The sequence below is a fragment of the Ambystoma mexicanum genome, chromosome 11 (genome assembly GCF_040938575.1).
Source record: "Ambystoma mexicanum isolate Mex_15411 chromosome 11, UKY_AmexF1_1, whole genome shotgun sequence".
In the NCBI taxonomy this organism is placed as follows: Eukaryota; Metazoa; Chordata; class Amphibia; order Caudata; family Ambystomatidae; genus Ambystoma; species Ambystoma mexicanum.
This window is the reverse complement of record NC_090934.1, coordinates 990,971,313-990,991,988: the sequence shown is the minus strand read 5'-3', so window position 1 is coordinate 990,991,988 and position 20,676 is coordinate 990,971,313. Positions and strand designations below refer to the sequence as shown.

The window sequence follows — 20,676 nt, the reverse complement described above, 5'->3', positions numbered from 1 at the left end:
TTAAATATTTCCCTTCTTCGGAGTCTCTCATATTCCCTCAGTAAGGACACTTCCTGGCTAACATTGCTGCTAGCTTTTTAATTTTCCCAACAGTGGGCAATGTAATGATAGATTCCTGCTCTTCACAAAATAAATCCTTGGCTTGAAGTAGCCGGGCTGCTACCCAGGCGTCCTGCGTGCTTGTCATGTTACGGCTGCAATATTGTGGCTATTATAAAAAAGTCCGGTTAAAAAAAACCAAGAGAGTGGAGTACCGTCTTCTAATAGTAAGAGCGGTAACCAGAAAGACCTAAAAGCTGATACGGGCTGGGATCCAGAATGCGGTAAGTACTTGTGTAGCAAAAGGGAAGTAATAACAGACTTGCAACAAACACTTACCTCACAGCGGTCTCCTGTGTGTCCTCCGGCACACGTGAAATCGCCGGCCGGCAAGGTGGTTTCAGTTGTTGTCTTCCCGTGCATGCACTCGATCCGAGTCCTGTCGGCAGTATCATCTGCCACCAACGGCAGCAGTCCTCTTAAGCAGGCGAAGCATCAAAGTAGGACGCGCACAACGTGATGGTCCCGGTGCAGATTTAAACACGGAACGCTCCGTGTTAAACAAAATTGCAGAAAAGGAGGAAAAGGCGAATCGCACTCCCGCAGGCACGAAAACAAATACCAGGTTCAATATTGGGTCGGAAAAATACAACATACACAGTAGAAGAATTACTGGTCTCTTTAATGTTTTTATAAAATTTTGAAAGAAAAATGCATCGTGCAAAGAACAAATGCACAAAACAGTGCAGCACATAAAAGACAAAACAACAGCAGGACGTCTAGGCGTAGCAGCCTGCAAACAACGCGTTTCACGCTATACTGAGTGCTTGATCACGTAAGGGGGAGTGGATTAGGCAGTGGTAAATACACTACGAGCAAGCAGTCCCTTGACCATGTCTATGGCAGCAGCTGCTTACAACACTTGAGGAAACAAGTGCGGCCATGTTAGAATGTTAGAAGGGAGTGTGTATACAGGCAAGAACAGAGAAATGAAAGCACAGTGCATTGCCAAAGCTCTGTCAGTGATCAATAGGTAGAAGGTGGCACTGACCAAAATGTAAAACATTATGTGGAACATAATAGTCCTAATATGCAGTCAAAATCTTATACATATAGGAATATTTATATAGATGCCTAACTGGAAATAAATGCACAGTGCATTAAATAGCAGTGTAATTACCACATGGCACAGATAGTAAAATAGCCACACTCAAAATAAAAAAAACAACATTGGAATTAACCTAATGCAAATGTACAAGCAACCTCATGTAGTAAGTAAACAAAACAAGTTATTCCCAACACTCAAGTAAAAATACAGCAGAATTACAATGAAAAGAGGTCAGCCGAAATTAGATGTAAAATTAAGTCAGAAACAGTGGGACTGGACCAAAATGTTAAAAATGTCAGCATAGCAGTGCAAAAGGCAAGATGATATGTGCAAACAGTAAGAATAGTATCTAAATCATGAGATATCAGTTGTACAGTGCAAATGAGCAAAACAAGCAACAAGACAACAGAGTGCCTAACCAACTTCAAAATTGAAGATGTTATAAAGTGCAGGTGCATTAGCATTATGGACTGGGCAAAATGCAAAAAATAGCAGCTAATCCTTTAAAGTGCAAATGTGTATGCAGTAATAATAGACCATGATGTAAAAGCACAAAAAGCCAAAGGCTAAAATCAGCATGACAAATCCAGACCACACAGCTGGCTGGACCAGCAAAATCATAACATTGTGAAAAAATGAACAATGCCGAGGAGAGAAGGGAAAGACATAGATATATAAGGAAAGAACTACATGTAGACCACCAGGATAAACTAGACATTGTTAATAGAACATTCCCCCTATAATGCAAAATAATCAGCTAGGACAGGCAGGTAAAGAAAAACGAAAATTGTGGAAAGTGTGGAAAAAAATAAATCAATAAATACCTGCATGGAACCAACAAAAAGTGAAGCAGGAAATATAAAATTGAGAGAGTGTCCTACCAAGAAAACAAGATAGCCCCAGCGAAGGAAAATGAAGCAAAAATGGCAGGGAAGACAATAAATAGACTTAGGCACGTAATTAGGTACCCAAAAAAGTATAAAGCTCCTCGTCCACATTATGACCCCTAGGAAATTTGGTGTCAAGATCCAAAATAAATCTGGTTTCAAGTTGTCTCAGCCTCAGAATCCGATCACCACCCCTGGGATGAGGGGGTACATGTGCCACAGCAAAAAACGTTAACATATTGACATCATTGTTATGTTCAGATTTGAAATGTTTAGCCATTGGGTATGTCTGATCAGAATTATTAATGGCTCTCAAATGTTGCAGAATTCGGAGTTTCAATTTACATATATATATATATATATAATTAACTACTAAATGCAAATAGGTGTATAAAGATTAAGTAAAAACAAATTACATAAAAAAAATAGCAAAAGAGCAGTGCTTCGTGGAGCATGTGGCCAAGGGTTGCATGTAGCAGCAGTACAAATCATGATATGCTGCAATATATAGAAAACAGCCCCAGGAACGAAATAGAGGGTATGGGGCCATAAAATTATTATTGAGGACAAGGGATGTCCTGACCCTGAATTTACCACCAAGTTGGGGATGCCTCATTGAGACCATTTTCAATCGTACCAAGTTCAAAGGTCCAGCGTGCCTCCTTATTGGACAATGCCTGGAGTGGATTAGAGGCATTCTTGACGACATCGATGACCCACTGGCGTAGGTCTTCAGTCGTATGGCCATATTCCATGTAATGGCTCACTAGGGGTGAATTGATGGCTTTGCACCGGATCCGGGAGCGATGCTTCGTAATTCGATTGTGGACCGGCCGTGTGGTTTTGCCTATGTTCTTAAGCTCGCAAGGGTACTCAATGCAGTAAATCACCCATGGTGTCTTGCAATTTGAGTGATGGCGTATTTCCCAGGTTTTGCCATGTAGAGGAAACGATTTAATCTTGACCGCAAATGTGCAAATTGAGCAGGTGCTACAGGGAAAATGCCCCGTCAGAGGACGGAGATCCCTACTTGATGTAGTGGATCTGGAAGATTTATGTTTGGTAGACGCATTGGACCAATTGGTCCTTTAGGTTCTTTTGTCTTTTCATTGCAAATATTGGCAATGGTTCTGCCGGTAGGGAATGCTGTGCCACAGACCAATATTTTTTAATGTATTTTTTGATCAGAGAAGTATGTGGACTGCAAGTAAGAGCGCACACTAATTTGTCATGTGGCGCCACATCCTTGGGCAGTAGCAGGGTGTCACGGGGAGTGAATCTTGCACGTTTGTTAGAGTTTGTAATCAACTTTTTAGGGTACCCACATTGCTGAAATTTAGTGGTCAAGATCAGTGCATGATGGTCATGGTCCGCTATGGATGTACAATGTCTCCATAATCTCAAAAATTGAGAGTAAGGCATATTTTCTTTTTGTGTTCGTGGGTGGTAGCTGTCAAAGTGCAATAAAGTATTGCGATCTATAGGTTTGGCGAAAAGTGAACAGACCAGTTGGTTAGTATGATGCTGAATTAGTAGATCAAGAAAAGGGATTTGCGTATTGGCGGGATGTTGGGCATCACGTGGTTCATCTGGGTCCGTCCGTGTGAGGTGAAGGTCGGGCTGGGTCCGGGAGAGGCGGCTGGTACTGGCTAACTAATCTACACACTATCACAAGACATACAGTAAATAATGACCATTAGTACACATTTGATATTTATGAGAGGCCTATGAATTGTACATGTGTAATCACATTATCTCGCTTCAGATTATTGGTGAGGTGAAGGGCATGGGGGTCTTGCCCTCCAGGTGACATGTGGGGGGGCGGGATTAATAGCTGTCAGGTCTGGCACATCAGAGTGAGAGGGGGTGGAGTGACACATGTTAGTTTAGAACAGGATATACCGTGAAAGGAGTTTGGTTTTGTTGGGGGCACTCTAGGGTGGTCTACAAGGAAGGGTCACACTTCTGCTAAATCAAAAGAATAGCTTTGCAGGGGCACAGGGTAGAAAAGGCAGTCATTTTCCAACAGTGGGGGTGAGGTGTGAAGGAGCGGGTTTGTTGAGATAGATGGGCCACAAGTCATGATTCGGCCCGGTCACACACAGGGCAGTGAACTCAGAGGAAGGATGAAAAGAATACACTGTTTGCTCACAACAATTCGCGCCAGAGCATCCATAAGAAATGGACTTGGGAGGCACAGGTGCGGGAGGAAAAAGGTGGGGGCTGTCAGTGCTCGCTGCACTGCTGAGGGGAGAGAAGGCTTCACAGATACCAGAACGTGGCCTAGTCCAAAGATGAAGTCGGGGTAACACAACATTGAGTCCAAATGTGTCTTGCAATAGCCCCACCTCTGTATATGCCAGGGACTTATCCCCTGATGCCACAGAAGGGCAAGGAAGGCGTACCTCCACTAGTGCAAGAGCAGGTGGTCCCTTTCCTGTAGAATGTATGGGGGGCAAAACCAATCCCCTCCTTACAGTTTTGCCATTATGACAGTGTTTGTCATGTTTGTGTATGTTTTAGAAGTTGTTTAGGAGGTTGATTAAGATTGGTCCTGTCCTGAGGACTCTTTCCGCTTTATGGGCATTAAGTGGTTATATCACTTTTGGCTGTGCCATGCTTTTTCTGGCGGGCAGTGTTATGGAACATAGTTTAGTTTGGCAGAGTTTTGAGTGACTTTCATGTCATGGTAGAGTTTCGCTGGCTGGTTATGCCTTGGCACAGGTATTGGGCCCATGCTTTGGTTTGTCGTTTTTTCCGTTTCGACTTGTGCTATCAGTGTTATGGGGAATGGTTAAGTGAGCAAATGTATGTGGGGTGTTGGTTCAGTTTGGAACAGTTGTGGGGTGCAGTTATGTTTTGATTCGAATTGGTTGCAGGTTATACTTTGACAGAGTTACTGGGTAGGATTGTACCTTTTTAGGGTGATGGATGTTGGCTATATTGGGCTGATTTGCGGGTGTCTGTTAAACCTGTCCCGATTTATGCCAATAATTAATGCGTAGTTACCCTATTTACTGGTATAGCAATTCATGTGTCTGGACATTACCCTTTATTGCAGGTTGTATAAATCTGTATTGCGACTTTTATCCCTGCATGCTCTGCCCCGGGAGAGATGTGCATTCCTTCTGCAAGTTACTTTCTGGGATGATGTCTGTTCTATTGGTACCTCAACAACATTGACCAATATGTGTCTCTTGGGAGTAACACATATCACACTGCCACCGCAAGCTTGGTATTTCACAACATGTGATCTCACTTCTGTTTCCCTTAACTTGTATTGCTCACTCTTTCCTTTTTTATATTAGTAATAATGAGCGTGTGCACATTGTTCTGCGGCCTTGCTTGCGTGTAAATGTGTGTGGGGATATGTGTGTAGATAGTGAGAGAAGGGAGAATATTGTCAGCGGATTGTGGATGGAGAAGCTTTAGGCCGAATGAAAATATGCAACTCAAGGCAGATCCCAAACACACCACAATAAGACCAATGTAAAATGAATAAAGCGGTTTCAATCGTCTACTTTTATTTGTATATCTCGGTTATGTTATAACACATTTGTACTTCTGGGCCGGGAGGATAGCTCAGGGGCCACGCGTTTGTCTTGCAAGCAAGACAATGCAGAGCAACACAGGTTTGAATCCCGGTCCCGCGCTTAGAGACTGGTCTCCGGAATTAAGCGCATTATAAAAGATGAATTATTTACTATGCCAAATAGCCACTAGTCTCGGACAACCTGGCTGGTCTGGGAGTGGCATATTGTGGCCCCGACCGGGATACCCAGCCCTTATTGTCTGAGGAATGAACAGGAGTAGGAGGAAGTTGAGAGGAACTGAAAGAGGGTGAGTTGCCCGAGGGGTATGCATGGGGTGACATCGAAGGGAAAAAAGAATGTTATGGTGTTGAGTAGTCTCACAAATGTTAAAAAGTCGACATTCTTTTGACGTACTCCTGCCTAAATGCAAAGGCAGTCTTTTTACAAATTTTAAATGGTTGTCGGACATGGCTGGATGGCTTTTCACCATTTCTGAAGAGGGCACCCGTTAAGTAGATCATTCTTGTGCATATCAGAAATAGTGAACTTTGGTGCAAATAATTGTGATAGCTTGTCCTGAAATTAGGCCCATATAAAAAAGTATGCAAATCTAGATGTTCAGAAGAGCCTTGCTTGAGGGTATGAAATCCTGCATCCATCATGATCAATAGATCCAAATGGAGCCCTTTTATATATTGAGTGGTTGCCTTGACTACTCAATAGGCTCGTGGCATCGAAAGGTAGAGTTGCTCTCCCTTCTCCCGGACTAATGCTGATGGACTTCGCTTGTTCAAGCCAATCATTTGCTGAGATGCAAATTTACAGTCGCAAGCCCTCTTTCAAATTCCAATGTAAAATACAAGAAGTATAACGTTCACAATTTTGCTCAAACTAATAGTGCCATCCGCCCTGGCATATCATGGAAGCCCATGGCATAGGATGTCAGAACTTATGGCATAGGCGTTCTGAAGGGATGTTACTTATCCTTTACCTTTATGCAGTCAAAACTATGGCCTCTCTCTCATTGCACAGAGTTTATAATGGGCACAAAATCCACCTGGTGCCTGCAGCAAAAACCTTTGGCTGCTGTCCATTCAATCTTTCTGCTCTGCCCACAGTCTACTGATGGACATCTATAGGTGTCAATTGCTATGGCTGGTATTGTATGATTTCCTTAGCTGCCCTCAGATCTGATTCTAAACTTTCTTAAGCAAATGTTTTTTTTGGGACAGGGAGATTACATTGCAGCAGAATTTGTCAAATTCGTCCCACTTTTTAAAGAAAAATGTGTCTGCATATATATATGTGTAAGGGCGGGAAATCGTGATCCTAAAGAAAGGGGAGGGCAGGGGAGCTGTGGGGGGTCTCCCCCACATATATTTCAGGCCACATTTTAAAAAATAAAAATAAATTGGACAAAATAGAATCCAATAAAAAAATAAACTCGACCAAATCACATGGAAGCGTTTTTTTAGTCACCAATGGAAAAGAGAGTTGTAAAATTGACTTGTTGGCCCCGTTTTTCAACAATACCTTCTACAAGAAGGATAGCTAAATGATGATAGCTCAAACAAGCTCAAACACAAAGATGTCCAGTGTATGTCCCTAGACACTCCGGGAGGGAGAGGGAAATGGCAAGAAAGGGCAGAATCTTTCTTCCGCTGAGGTATGTAGCCGCTAGCCGGGCCATCCGCGTGCAAGGGGCTGTGCTTCAGGATATAGAAGGCATCTATAGGCCCAGCCCACTTAATGGCAGCACGAGGTGCAGCAGCTGGCGTGCCACATATGACAGCTGAAATGCAAAGCAATGGGTTAATACCCTTCCTTACGGAAAAAAAGGTCTCGGTTGCTAAATTGATAACAGGAAGTCACTGTGTACATTGTGGCAGTTGCCCCCTCTTAGCATAAACATGGCTGATACAGGCCACATGTGTCGAGGGAAATCTGTTCGCATACAGCTCTATGCATGGCGGGAATTGTTGGCCTATATATTTAATGGCAACATTGAAACTATAAGCCTCGGTGCCAACTTTAATGTGGTTTTTCACTCTGGGGACAGAATTCTCTGCCCTCCTCTGAAAAATATGAGCAAACGATTAAGATATGAACAAGGTCACAGAGGGTTTGTTGGGAGACATTTCTCCCAAACCCATGTAAAGATAATATGCTAAAATGCTATGGGTAAGAGTACTGCCTCAGCTATGCCATGTCCGGAGCAGCAGTGAGCAGCTGAAAGAAAAGAGGGACTAGGATATCCGGGGAGGGACTCGCGCTCGGGAAGATGCAGCAGGAAGAAAGGAGGGAACACCAGGCACCCGTGGCTTTGGGTTAAAGGCATTCTGGCTAGGGTGCCCAGGCGTCCCGATTTTGCCGGGACTGTCCCAGTATTTGGACCTATGTCCCCCTTCTCAAGATGATGTTCCCATTGGAAATTGCAGTGGTCCCGGTTTTTGGTAGTAGGTCTTCATAGCTGGCAGGCAGGAATGCACATTCTCGCATAAAAGAAATGCTGCATTTTACAACTTAAGATGGTGTTAGTTTGTGATTAATTAATTATAATATGTGTTTCTTTGAACAGTAACACTTAAACCTAAACACCCTTTTCCTGCAAACGCTACTGAAGTGTAGGGCTTTGACAGCCACTTTCAACAGTTCGTCCTACTTTTATGTTAGTAGCCCTGTCCCGAGTTTTTTACTTTTTAAATCTGGTTACCCTATTCCTGGCTGATGCTTTATGCAGTGCTTTCCCCATAACTTGCATCACCAATAATGTGACACTTCCCCCAAGAATATATATATTTTTTAAATGGGTGAAGATGGTGCATTTTACAGTACATTTTCCTGAAGGAATTGGATAGTATGGCACTTCAAAATACAAGAGGTGTAAGGAAAATATGTTGGGGACAACTGATTGACAACTCTTTTCGTCACTCCCTCCTAGATTATTTGGACAGTCGACTATCGATTGTGATAAGGTTATCAACATGGGCATGCTTTGGCAGTCTGATTTGGGCAGTGGTCGAAGTGAGCTGGAACGCTTGGGAGCAGCGTTCCACTACTTTTATTTTTTACTGTTCACAGTTCCACTACTTTCTTCGCACTCAACACCCAATAGGCGTTCCAGTTAAAATTAGATCTGTTCCAACTCAATTGGCTGTCAACCAGCATGGCTGCAACCCTTGAAAAAAGGTGTGCCCTTTGCTCCCTTCCTGCCTAATCTGTCCCCTGCCTGTCCCTTTCCGGGGTCACAGCTGCGCTACTTTTTTTTAATACACTTTTACCACTGTATTTGGATCTTAATTGCAAGGTGAGACAGGTGGCAATAATCTCCTTTTTCAGATTGAATCAACTCTGCCAAATCCTTCCATTCCTCTTTAGGATTAAGTATGCATAGGTGTGGTCCTTGTAAATTCCACGCTTGATTATGCGAACGCCCCGCATGTCACAATCCACGCCTACTAAGTGCGTCGCCTGCAACTGGTCAAGATGCAGCCATCCCACTGGCTGCCGGGGCAGTGCAGAGTGAGGGTGAAACTAGAATGCTTGGTCTTTAGGGGCGTTCATGGACTTGCCACCCGCAATTGGTAAAGAAAATGGCCGTTGTTATTAGCATGGCCTTCTGGTGCAAGACAAGGCAGTGGATGGGCCGCAGGTTCTCAGTAGCTGGACCCCCTCTTCGGAATTCTCTACCTTCTGGCATTTCCGTGTATTCTTTCATTTATCCTTTTCCAACAATTCTTAAAGATCCGCTTGTTTTGTTGAACCAGGTGCTCCTTTTGTTTGCTGTTTTTCTCTGAAGCCTTGTGCCTAGATGCAGTCATGTTGCTTGCCTGTGAGTTATACACGAATGTATTCAAATCAAGCAGTGACTTAACCTGCTCGGCTACATTCCCAGCTTTGTGCCCCAGGACGCATCACTCTGATGCTATTATCCGATAGCGACGCACTACCACAGTGACTGGCAGATCAATGGTGTTTCCTCTCCAGGAAGCTCTCCGCTGCCCACAGTCTCCTTCAGGGCACGCATTTGGAAACCACTAACTGCAAGTGCCTTCGCAGAGTGCAAAGTGTGGCTCCTGCCCCCACTGCTGATGAACGGCGGGAGAAGTCGTCCTCTGTGCCCTGTGTACTTGACGCCTCTTAGTGTAGATCTCAGAGCCCCGGGTGTGCTTGGCTAAAGCCAAGGATCCAGGGGAGATACCCTCATGGCAGATATGATATGATATGGCATTTGTAACGCGCCTATACACAAGGGTTTCAAGTGTTTCAAGGCGCGGCAAGAGGGCAGCTCTCTTAAAGCTTAATGCCTTTGTCATCATAAACTACCACTCCAACCCTTTAACCCATATATATATATATATATATATATATATATATATATATATATATATATATATATATATATATAAAAAATTTTTTCGAACTAAACCGTGTAGAGCCACCCGGGAGAAAAATCAAGGTTAACTCTAGGTAGGGGTGGGCAGATCTTGAACCACCTACATTTTGGGTTGTTCGAGTCCCTCAAACCTTTCAAATATCCCCAGTGGTTCATCTGGGGGAGTTCAAAGTGATCTAGAGGTTTACAAAATGATGGTCCTGTGAAGGAGGGGAGGCAACTGCCACCCCTCCATAGGCCCTTTAATATTCCTATGTTAGTGCCTGGCAGTGCCCGTATGGCATCGATATCTGTTAAACATTTTTTATTTTTCCAGCAGCGCTCCTCTGCAAGAAATAGAAAAAAGGCATAAAACATTATTTCAAGCAGGGGCAGCGTAGACGCCAGGGGGATCTGGTTTTCACCCCGAAAAGAGACCTGCAAAATGTCACCGGTCACTTTTGGGGAAGTTGGACAGGCCTTATTTTAGAGCTTAAATAGAAACATTTTCCCAGTTTAGCGTGGGTCCGCCTGACAGTATCCCTCTGAGAGTAGCAGGAATTGCAGGCACAACTGGCCTGGGCGATCCGTCCGACGGATAGGCTCCTTCTAAATGCCACACTCCCCTCAATGTGTACAGTGCACAAGGGGAGCAAGCGGAGGAGGCAGAGTTGCATGGCGGTCAATATCACGGCAGAGAACCATCTCAACGCCTTCAGGGCACTACGATCTTCAGTAGATGCCCTTGAAATGCCACTTCTGCGCACCCAAGGAAAAGTGCTTGAGGTTAGCCCTGGCAACTTCAGGAGTTTGTGCCACCATGCGGTCTGGGGCATGAAGCAGACCTCACCCTGCATAGCCAAGCGCTGCAGCGCCACCAACAATAATCAAGTCTTCCCTCCGGGCCATTTCCAGGATCTTCCAGAGTCCTCCTCATGGTGTCCCGAGCACAGCCGTATGGATACCGAAGCTCATTCGCTTCCAGGTGTGCCCTGAGGTTTGAGATCTCTGGCCCCTCACCGAAAAAGGAGACAAAAACAACATACTGTGGAAAAACCTTTCTCCTATTTTGTTCAACGTTTATATTCAGCCATTTCCTAAACTCATCCAATCCCGCAGCTTCCTTTGTTATTCTTATGCTGACAACACCCAGATCATCGTCCGACTGGGTCTTTCGCAAGCTGAGACTGCTTTCCGCCTCAGGCTTTGTTTGGAAGCTGGGGAGAATTGGATGAGTGACAAATGGCTGAAGCTGAACAGGGACAAGACTGAGCAGTTGGTCGTAGGTCCCTCATCAGCGGCTTCTTTTTGGACCCCCTCCTGCTGGACTTCTTCGCTTGGTCCTTTCCCTACTCCGGTGTCAGTGGTCAAGGATCTTGGCCATAAGATCTCGGCCTTTGTCCGCATAGCCTCAAATCAGTGCGGTTTGCCAGTCTGGCTAGTTCAAACTTAATATTCTCCACAAAGTCCTTCCCTTCTTGCCGGCTCGTATGCGTGCTCTAGTGGCTGCCTCCTTAGTCTTTGGAACAAGGGGTGTTGCTAGGTCTGGAAAGGATCCAGGGCTATGCTAATTTTGGGACTGTCAGGACTGGGGACTAGCTAACCTTTTTGGTTGGAAACCCGGAGCTTCTATCCAGGGCTACAACCAAAGGACCTGGGGTTATAGCCCCCTCAACCCCCCTAGCAACGCCTCTTTTTGGAACTATGGACTACTGCAACTCTCTTTTTCTTGCACAGCCACCATAACCTTATTCGTTGGCTGCAAGTTTCGCAGAACCTGGCTGCTAGAGTTGCCACTCAAGCCTCTTATCAATGTTCTCTCCTTTAGTGCTCGCTTCATTGGCTCCAGTTCTCGCCGTATTCATTTCAAGTCACTGTGCATTGTTCATCGGGCCTTCTATGAGACTGGTGCAGAATATCTTCAATCTAAATTTCACCGTTCCCAAGATGCTGTTCTCATTCTAGTCCCTCGTTTTAGCTGCTCTCGTATTGGAGGACGTGCTTTTTCAGTGGCTAAGTCACTTTATACAATCAGTTGCCACGCTTGATCCGTGCTACTGAGGATCACCTTCTTTTTCTCCGTCCCTATTTGTTTTAGAGGGAGGGTCTTTCTGCCCCAGTTGCTGTTCTGTTTGGGTTTATTCAAGCACCATGATGCCTTTATTGGTGTACATTTTGCACTCTACAAATAAGCTTAACATAAGATAACCTACCTGATGGAGACAGGAAAAAAAACGGTGGCTTGGAAGGAGGTAGTTCCTCTTATCCGGTCACGTGATTAGGGGGAGGAGCCCCCTCCCCCTAGTGAGGATAGTCAAATTGTGCTATTTTTACTTCTGAGACCTGTCTGGGAGGTGGATCACCTCATTTGTCATGGACTGGGACGAGGAAGAGGGACAAAGGGGTAATGGCAATGAGACATCTGAGTGTGCTGGAGTGGCATAGAGGAGGATGACAATAAGGCTGTGTAAGCAGCTGAAAAACTGCGCACAAAGCCATGGATCAGATCCCTAAAAAAGAATGCCATGCATGGCATGTTGAAGAGACCCGAGAGTTGCTGACCTGCCGAGCGAAAAGGGGGTGCTGGCATATGGAGACCTACTGCCAGTCTGGAAAGTGTAGAGGCAAACACTGCTGACTGAGATGCACGAGGCAAGTCGAAGGTGGCGAGGACAGATGGCCATGCATGAGAAGTCGAAGCATCAAATGGCAGAAAGATGATCTCAAGAGTGCCTACAACACCGAATCTTGGGCAGATATTGAGGCATAGGGAAGTTTAAAGGGAACTGAAGAAAACAATATATGTTGCATGCTGGTAGATGTGGTTCACATTTCCAGCAGAAGTCTGAGAGAACTGAAGAAAATAATATATGTTGCATGCTGGTAGATGTGGTTCACATTGCCAGTTCCAGTCATCTAAATTGAGCTGAAGGACGTAATGTATGTTGGCTGGTAGTAGACGTGGTTTCCAGTTGCCAGCCCAGAGTTAATGGGTAAATGAAGAAAGGCATTTTTGCTGCATGCTGGTATTCATGGTTAGGGAAAGCCAGTCCAACTCCAGAGTGAGGTGAACGTTTCGTGGTCATTGCTGGTGCCTGTGGTCTGCATCACCAGCTCAGATATATTAAAAAAAAACTGCCAGTAGAAAAAAAAAAGGATTTTTGTATCAAGAAAATTCAAATATTTGTTTTACTGAATTCGTAAATCGTGGCCATTGTGCTGAATTGAAAATCATCACAGCTCACAATGATTGTGAGTTGGGACGTTGTGCTGAGAGCTATATCAGGCAAAGGATTGCAGCAGGCATCCGAGCTGCTTCTGCAGCCGACCACCCCAACACATTTCAACTAAGGTTTTCGGCTGGCGGAACCGATGTACATGGCGGCAGTCTGCATGAAAGCCATTGGCACAATGTGCCCAGCCTCCGCTGCGCTGCTCCAAGCCCAACAGCAACGTGTCCACCAAAGCAGGGGAATTCTTCATTGATAGGAGCAATCCTGATGGCCTCTGGAAGGGTTTTACATTAAGTATACTCTGCGAGGATGATGTTAAAGAATCCTGGGGGAGGAAGACTTAAATCTAGACACATCTGGACACCCAGTCTTGAGCAGCTGCCCCATGCCTTGCATCCATGGCAAAATGAAGGAGTGTAGTTGCCACCCTTGGAATCTGGCTTTGGCTTTATCCTTATCCGGAAGTGTCACCAGCTAAGGCAGGGGATGGTAGACTTCCATCCTTATGCAAAGGCTCACCAGCTAAGGCAGGGGAAGGTAGACATCCATCCTTATGCAAAGGCTCACCAGCTAAGGCAGGGGAAGGTAGACCTCCATCCTTATGCAAAGGCTCACCAGCTAAGGCAGGGGAAGGTAGACCTCCATCCTTATGCAAAGGCTCACCAGCTAAGGCAGGGGAAGGTAGACCTCCATCCTTACGCAAAGGCTCACCAGCTAAGGCAGGGGAAGGTAGACCTCCATCCTTATGCAAAGGCTTTAAAAGTGTTTCAACCATTCAGGGGTGCAGCCATCAGCTGCCTTTCTCCACAACCCGAGCCTGCTCTGTGTCCATGGCTTCACAGGCGAGAGAAATAGATTGCATGTTAAAGCTCGATGGTGTGTAGTGAAATACATCTTTATGCCTCTCGTACATATAAAGGGTTAGTCCCCAGAGGTAATATTGTCTACCACTGTTCATTCCAGCTCCAGGAATAAAACCGTAGTGTTTCCAAAATAAACAAAATAGTTAAAAAGTTCCACTATGAAACTAAACAGCTGCCATTTCATAAACATTTTAACATCAACATCAGTTTACCTAATCTAGAGTCCCATACATTCACGCACAACATATGATCCCCAGATGTAGTGCGGTTCCAGGATAGATAGGATGTAACTTCGGCCCCACTACAAGATGGCACTCGGGTTGCAGTACATTGCCTGAAGTCTGAAGTACAGTGAACGCAGTCTGTCTGTGGACGGTGTGGTGAATCACGGTGCCACGATCCACACAAAAGCCTTACCCAGGACTGCCTGGTGGTGGTAGTGATGCTACCTGGGATGGCGTAAGCACTGGCGCAGCTGACGACGTGTGGAGGAACGAATAGGCTTCTACCCCTGAGTGCTGGTGCTGGAACACTGGGAGCCGGGATAGCGGCATGCTCCACACTGAGAATGGAAGTCGATGAGAGAAGACAGCAGAGACACAATGCAGGACCTCAGAGTAAAGGACCTAGTCTTTCCTTCAACAGTGCTAGGAAAAGTCCCAGATGTTTGGCACTACATAGAGCCTATGGGAGGACCTGGGTTCAAATCTCCATTGAAAAACCTGGGAAAATGTAAGAATATCAAATAAAAACCAGAGACTCCAGATTTGACAAATACTATTTAAAAGGAGCCCAGGATATACCAAGACTACAAAAGGCAAATAGAGAGTAAATCTACAATTGAAGTAATAGAAGCCCAACTGACTAATAGAAAGAGAGCCTAAACAGAGGAGGACCATAGTGGAAACACCCTGCTAGCCAATCCTGTAAGCAGGACTTTCCACCAATCAGCAGCCAACAGGATGAAGATGAGTCTGGCTATGAAAGCAGAGCCAGCTCATTCTGAACTTGTCCAGTCAGGGATAGGTTCCCTGTACTTCTCGCCTGATGCTGCAGTATTAAGAGGAGCTGCCTCCCAAAGGAGGAGTTGCTGCCTGAGTGAATGAGCATGGATTACCCTGGAGCACTGCCTTCCTGGAAGCTGCCTGAATAGCCTGGAGGAAACTGATTCACCCAGGGGGAAGAAGGAGAGTACCCCTGCATCCCACGTAAGCCAAAAGTGTGGAAGATCTGACCTGCCTGAGAAGCCTAAGAGGCTTAGGAGACTAGCTGACCTAGGGGGACGAAGGAGAGTACGTCTGCAGCACACCTAAGCCAAAAGGGTGGAAGAGCTGAACTGCCTGAGGAGCTAAAGGAGAGGCTGGGGAAGCTGATTGTCCCAGGGGGAAGAAGGGGATCCCCCCTGCAGCCTACCTAATCCAAAAGGGCAGACAAGCTGACCTTCTTCAGAAGCCTGAGAAGAGTCTGAGGAAACTGACTAACCCAGGGGGAAGAAGGAGCCAGAAAGGTGAAAGACCTGACCCACCTGAGAAGCTTAGGACGAGGCTACGGCAACACCTTGCTACGATCCTGGTAAAGAGAGACCAGGACAGAAGAAGGACCCCTGAGAGGAAGAGGGGCAAAAACAAAGATCCCCTGAAGAGGGGAGGGGTGACAGTCCAGGTCCTGTGAGGACGTGAGGGCCAAAGAAGAAAGAGAGAAGGAAGGTAATATAGATTCCTGAAGGAAAGGGAAGTCATGCCGAGAGAGAGAGGGATGAACCACTGGAAGGATGGAGAATAGAGAACCATAGTGCAGGACCCGGCTGATCCCTCACCTTGGAGGGCCTGCAACTAAAAGGCAACTATAGGTCGCAGGTTGAGTGTTCAAACTGTAAGAGAAGACCTTTTGACCTGTTGCACTTTTGTTGTTTAGGGAAGGATTTTGTTAGATATTCTACCCTCCATACTTCTCACCCAAGGGAAGGACTTTAAGTTTATATTCTTCACTGCACCATTTGATTTTGCTATTCTGACAACTCACATTCAAGGAACTTTTGATTCGGGAAGCCTTTATTTTAAGTTGAAGGGTTAGTTTTGACAGGCAAGTTTTCATTAAGAGTTTTAGTACTTTGGGGCACCTTTTTACTTCATGGGTGAAGTACACCTTCAGTTTGCGTTATTCACTCAGCAGTGGACCTCTAAAGCATTTATGTTTGAAGATGTTGTTCTATTCTTTAACCCCTGTTTTATTACACCTGATTAATAAAGTAATTTTTTGCAAAAACACCCACATTCCGAAACCCTTCTCTTTGCCATGCCTCTCACTTGTCACAATAGACATAGGATGCAACTGGAGTCCCACTGCAAGATAGCACTCAGGGTGCAGTAAATGGCATTAATTCTGTAGTACAGTGAACACAGTCTGTCTCTGGACAGACACTGGAGGGTAATTGTGGGTCCACTGCAAGATAGCACTCAGGTTGCAGTATATGGCCTGCAGTCTGTAGTACAGTGATGTCAGGCTGAGAGGTCCTGTGTCCGTGGAAGCTGCTGAACCCCCGACAATCCCCCTGAAATAATTCTCAGAACTAGGTTTCAATTCAGCTCTGCAAACTACACCCCAAAGGGAAAGGGGGAAGTGGATAACAAAACAACACCAGGCTGACTGCGTCAAGGCTAACCAAAGCTGAACCTGCAGAGGATATAAGAAAAGCAGATACAAATCCTTTTATTACTTACTCAACCTTAAGAGTAGAAAGACTTTAAATCCTTAACTAATACTTAAGAATCATACCTGGTTCTTCTCATGAAATTTCTTAGAGAAGCTTGTAAAGAAGCTGAAAATCTCTCTTACTTGAGACTCTTGAAATTCACAGCAACCTCTTAATTTGAGCAAACCTGGAAAGTTTTGCTTTTTGCCTTTTTTTCCAAAATTCACTAGTTGTCCAGTTAAATAGTCTTTATATTTTCTTTCTTTTTCTTTCAAACTTTTCTTTTGTTTTCTAACTTTTTACAATTCAATAAAGTTTGCGAATTCTTGAAGAAACACGTGCAAAACACACACGCGGATAATCTCAATACAGAAGATTTGCACGTTAGAAACTTCCTGCGTTGAAGAACACGCGCACTGTAAGGAAAGTCCACGCGCAAAAAAAAACACACGCGCTTGTAAAAACACGCAAAGCAGAATTCACGCGCAAACGGAATCACGCGCAGATAACACAGGCACTTGTAAACTCCCCGCTGATGAATTTCCGCGCCTATTCACACGCGCCTTATAACCCACGCGCAAAAGAGTTCACACGCGGTCGAGTACACGCGTTAAAACACACGCGCAGATAACCACACGTGCAATTGAGTTCTCGCACTGAAGCACACGCGCTTGAAAACACACGCGCTATAGAGTTCTCACGCGGCAAACAGATCCTCGCGCTAGGAAGCACACACGCTAAGAAAACACACGCGCTACCGAGTTCTCACGCGGCAAACAGATCCTCGCGCTTGGAAGCACACGCGCTAAGAAAACACACGCGCTATAGAGTTCTCACGCGGCAATCCGATTCTCGCTCTTGGAAGCACACGCGCTAAGTAAACACACGCGCTAGAGAGTTCTCACGCGGAAAGCCGATTCTTGCGCTAGGAATTTCACGCGCTGGAAAACACACGCGCTATAGAGTTCTAACGCAGCAAGCCGATTCTCGCGTTATGAATCACACGCGCTGGAAAACACTCGCTCACGCAAAGTTCAAAAATATAAATCCAAAGGTTAAATTTTACGAGTTCTCACTTAAATGGCATTAAGATAAACAGAGCTGCAGTTAAAACAAAGTCACTTATCTCCAGCACAATTTCTTAAATATCTTCAGAGTTTCCTGTCTTCAAAACGAATTCCTGACAGCTGATAGCTTCTCCTGAAACCCCCAAGAAAATAGCCGCTCAACTGCTAACGACTGAAGGATAAAATCCACCAGGCTCAAGTCTAAAGCAGGAGCAGCCACTAAACACGTCCTCTCAGCTGGGGTTTAGATGGTGAAAGGCAAAGAGTGACAGTTTAGAATGTTCATTGTTGTTCAGCAGTGTTTTCCAACCAATCAGATCTGTCACTGTGAAACTCCATTTTGCCTTGGGTCAGAACCAGGATTCTGAATCAGGAAGTTAAGGCCAAACCAACTACAATAGAAAACTTCCCACCCACACAAGGCTAATCTAAAAAGGATAATAAAAGAGAAATAATGGGAAAGAAACTTGAATAAGGGAAAATAGCCTGAATAGGGGAAGGACACCTGACAAGTGAGCATAGTCTGTCTCTGGACAGACTTTTGATGTAATTGGGGGCCCACTGCAAAATAGCACTCCGGTTTCATTAGTCTGTATACAGTGAACACAGCGTGTCTCTGGACAGACATGCTATCGTCCTGTCGTCTATAGTACAGCAAACAGACGTTTATCTTCACAGACAGTGAAATCTACGAGCCAATTTGATGACAATCCTGAGACAGGCTCTCACTCATGCCGCTAAACCTGTCGGTTCCATCATTCTACAGTTTAAGCATATAGATAGCGTTTCCAAGTGCGAGTTACGCTGGTTGTGCACAGTTCCACGTTCTTACCTATAGGCTAGGGCCTGTGTCGCCTATTAAAATGTGTTGCATCTCCTTTTTAGAGACGGCTGCTTGTTTCTCACACAGACACACACTCCCGGGAAGTAATGGGAGCCTGTAAGACCAGTGTTGTCAATACCCTGTAGCTATAGGAACCTTTCAAGAGGGCTTGTTGAGAAAATATATAGAACCGACTGGCCCTGATTCAATGGGCGGCCTATAACCTCCACTCGTACCACACCACATGTCCTCGGGAGCCCAAAACTCAAGTTAGAGGTCTTTTGTTGAGTGAAACGGTGAAAAAGTGAAAAGGCGTTGGGTACATGTATTCTCAGGGTTCTATGTCTAATTTTTGCTTTTTGTTGGTCTCCTAACCAAAGGACTATTTTTTTTTCAGGTGATTTTTAGGCGGCCTACAAAAAGCGAAAAGACTATGTTGCTTGCCCCTACCCCAACTCGCTTTCCAGATTTATGCAAAATCGGTGGGGGGGAGGTTTCACCCCTTGAACCTCCCTCCCTGAGCCCCCACCCCTCCGTCCCACCCAAGACGCCCCCAAAACAAGACACACAACAGACACACAGACGTGGACATGCACTTAGCCGTTCGCCCGACGACACGGCTTCGGGGTCCTGGTCATCTTACCAGTCCTGGTTATCACTTAGGACCACTCTCGGTTCAGGAGTGCTCGCTATAAAATATTTCTATGCACTACTCGAGCTTGGAAGAAGGACGAGCCGAGAGAGTGTTGGCAGAATGGATACAGGAGAGCCCAATGTCATAGCCTAAGCAGGTGCTGGGTTAAAAGACTCCTCTGGCTCTGTGGTTGGAGAAAGAGAAGGCATGTCTTCCCTGAGGCCATGGCTCAGCTCTCTGGCCTCGAACAGGAAATCAGCTACGTGTAGGGATGTGAGCCGGGCAAAGGTCGCTTCCCTATTGCCAACTCGAAACACCTATTTTTCTATCATCGCTGGGAGGATCCTCCTCCACAATCATCGGTCCTGTCAGCAATGGGGGGTGGGAGCTTTCATTTTACACTACTAACCAGAGAGACCCCCTCATCTAATACAAATAGGAGGACCCCGCCTTTCTTTTATCAGTAGATCTCCCTCATCTTTTAGCCAAGGTAGGATTTCCATCGTATTACCAACTGGAGGAGCCTTTTTTTCTTTATCAATGAAGGCCCCTATTTTTGCCTTACCAATGAGTTTACTCTTCGTTGCCAATGGGAAAGCACCCCTTCTCTTTTAGTTGGGGGGAGGTCCTGCTCGTTTTTTATCAACATGGGCCCTTCCATTTTACCAATAAGTGGCCCGCCATCTTGTTACTAGTGGCTAACGTTTCCTTCTCTTTTACACATGGGAGGGCCCTGCGTCTCTGCAGTGGCTCCATGTGGTTTCATCTACTAGAATTACTGAGTGCTAAGTGTTTATTTTCATCATGGCTTTTTTCTATTCTTTTAATGGGGGCTGCACCCCCATAGTAGACTCACAGGCCTGCGTGTCATGGTTTCATGTGGAAAGGGACTAAAAGGCTGGAGAGGGTGTGGAAGGGCAGCGCCGCGCAGGAGCGTGAGTGGTGCTGCCTTGCATGTAGTGAAAGAAAAATCTAGACTACGCTGCTATGCAACAGGCTGTGCTCCGAGCCCCATTTCGTGCGACATCCCAACAGTACGGAGGAAAGGGACATGACGTACTACTGCAGTCTTTGCGCTAAGGATCTTGATATATGTTTACTTCCTATTTCCATGCATTGCGGCGCAGGGTTGTGGATCTGAGTACATTAACTCTAAATTTCTCTTCTTCTTAGATCCAAAGGCACTTCCGCTCCGTTCACTTATCCGGAGTCGAGCTGATTCACCTTGGGCAGCAGGTGCTGGGAAGTTACCCTGTCCATTTCCACATGGCTGGGGACGTGGATGAGAAGGGAGGCTATGATCCACCGACGTACCTTGAGAACCTGTCCATCCACCACTGCTTCTCCCGATGCGTGGTGATTCACGGGACCCACGGGCTTCTGGTAGGAGAATTGTGAAGCATGCAATTTCTGCCACATTGT

The 20,676-nt window shown here is 45.5% G+C and overlaps 2 protein-coding genes across 3 annotated transcripts in view; both read left to right on the top strand.

Annotated features, from left to right (window-relative positions):
- CEMIP (cell migration inducing hyaluronidase 1) overlaps nt 1-20,676 on the top strand; it is an 867,705-nt gene that overhangs the window by 78,298 nt on the left and 768,731 nt on the right. The gene's annotated exons all lie outside the window — the stretch shown is intronic.
- The window catches only part of LOC138504001 (inactive cell surface hyaluronidase CEMIP2-like), a 721,493-nt gene that overhangs the window by 396,270 nt on the left and 304,547 nt on the right, over nt 1-20,676 (top strand). For both annotated transcript variants that reach the window (XM_069624166.1, XM_069624167.1), the window contains exon 9: nt 20,428-20,637. In XM_069624166.1, the coding sequence (XP_069480267.1) occupies nt 20,428-20,637 (210 nt within the window). The remainder of the gene's footprint in view (nt 1-20,427; nt 20,638-20,676) is intronic.